Source organism: Pundamilia nyererei, unplaced genomic scaffold (genome assembly GCF_000239375.1).
Source record: "Pundamilia nyererei isolate P.nyererei 1_Seehausen unplaced genomic scaffold, PunNye1.0 scaffold00250, whole genome shotgun sequence".
Lineage (NCBI taxonomy): Eukaryota > Metazoa > Chordata > Actinopteri > Cichliformes > Cichlidae > Pundamilia > Pundamilia nyererei.
Window position 1 is genome coordinate 66,248 of NW_005187651.1, and position 1,134 is coordinate 67,381.

At 38.5% G+C, this 1,134-nt stretch overlaps 1 protein-coding gene across 1 annotated transcript in view; it reads right to left on the bottom strand.

The window, feature by feature from the left end:
• The window catches only part of LOC102200622 (B-cell receptor CD22-like), a 12,954-nt gene that overhangs the window by 5,739 nt on the left and 6,081 nt on the right, over positions 1–1,134 (bottom strand). The window contains exon 3 of the mRNA XM_013915038.1: positions 671–895. Within this exon, the coding sequence (XP_013770492.1) occupies positions 671–895 (225 nt within the window). The remainder of the gene's footprint in view (positions 1–670; positions 896–1,134) is intronic.

A 1,134-nucleotide genomic window follows, 5' to 3' on the forward strand; every position in this document is an offset into this window, starting at 1 on the left:
GATTTTAAGATCCTGGTCTTGACCTACAGAGCTGTGCACGGACTGGCACCTGCCTACATCTTTGATCTGCTACAGCCCGATGTCCCTAGCAGGTCTTTGAGGTCATCTGATCAGGGCTTACTTGCTATAAAAAATACTAAGAGGAGGACTAAAGGTGATAGAGCTTTTGCCACTGTGGCCCCTAGACTGTGGAACTCTCTCCCCCAAGCATTAAGAACTGTGGACTCAGTAGCTGTTTTTAAAAAACAACTCAAAACTTACCTTTTTAAAACTGCTTTTGGTTAATTTTTTGCCTGTTTTATTTTCTCTTTTTAAATCTTTTTATGTGTGCAGCACTTTGTGATTCTGTCTTGAAAGGTGCTATATAAATAAAAATGTATTTATTTATTTATTTATTTACATGGTCAAACCATTGTTCATCACATTGACTGTTCTTTTTGAACTTACTCTAAGTCAATAAATGTTTCTGATTCATGAACCTGGCTGCACTCACCTTTAAACTCTTTGTACTGTAACACACTCACACAATTTAAATTATTGTATAGTATTGTAAGTTATGCTGAATATCTGAACCAACAGTTTGGTGAAAAAAAAGGGTGTAGATGTTATTTGGGACATCATCCCAACTTATTTGGGATGATGACCACATAACGCAATGAAGTAAACTTACACACAGGATCTGAGCGATAACCTTCGTGTCCTTTGAAAGCACAGGAGATGATGTCTCCAGGATTGAACAGATCTTGATAAGAACGTCGTTCAACCATAAACTGATTGTTTTTGAACCAGACAAAAGAAAGACGACCAGCTGGACTGCAGCTGCTTTCACACTTCAGCTCTGCCTCAGTCTGAGACTCATGGACTGATATTATTCTGCTCACCTTCACCTGCAGATCTGAATATGACAAACTCAGCAGACATCAGACTTAAATACTCAAAACAATAAATACACCCATTAACACAACAAAGCAACTGAGCTGATTAAATATCCATCAGTGTGTGTTGATCAGTACCTGTGACAGTCAGAGTTGTTCCAGGTAAACTACTCTTCCATTCAAATCTTTGTGTTTTGAATTTGAAGTGATACTCGGCTGAATCACTCTCTGTCAGGTCTCTGATTCTCAGAGTGGAGCG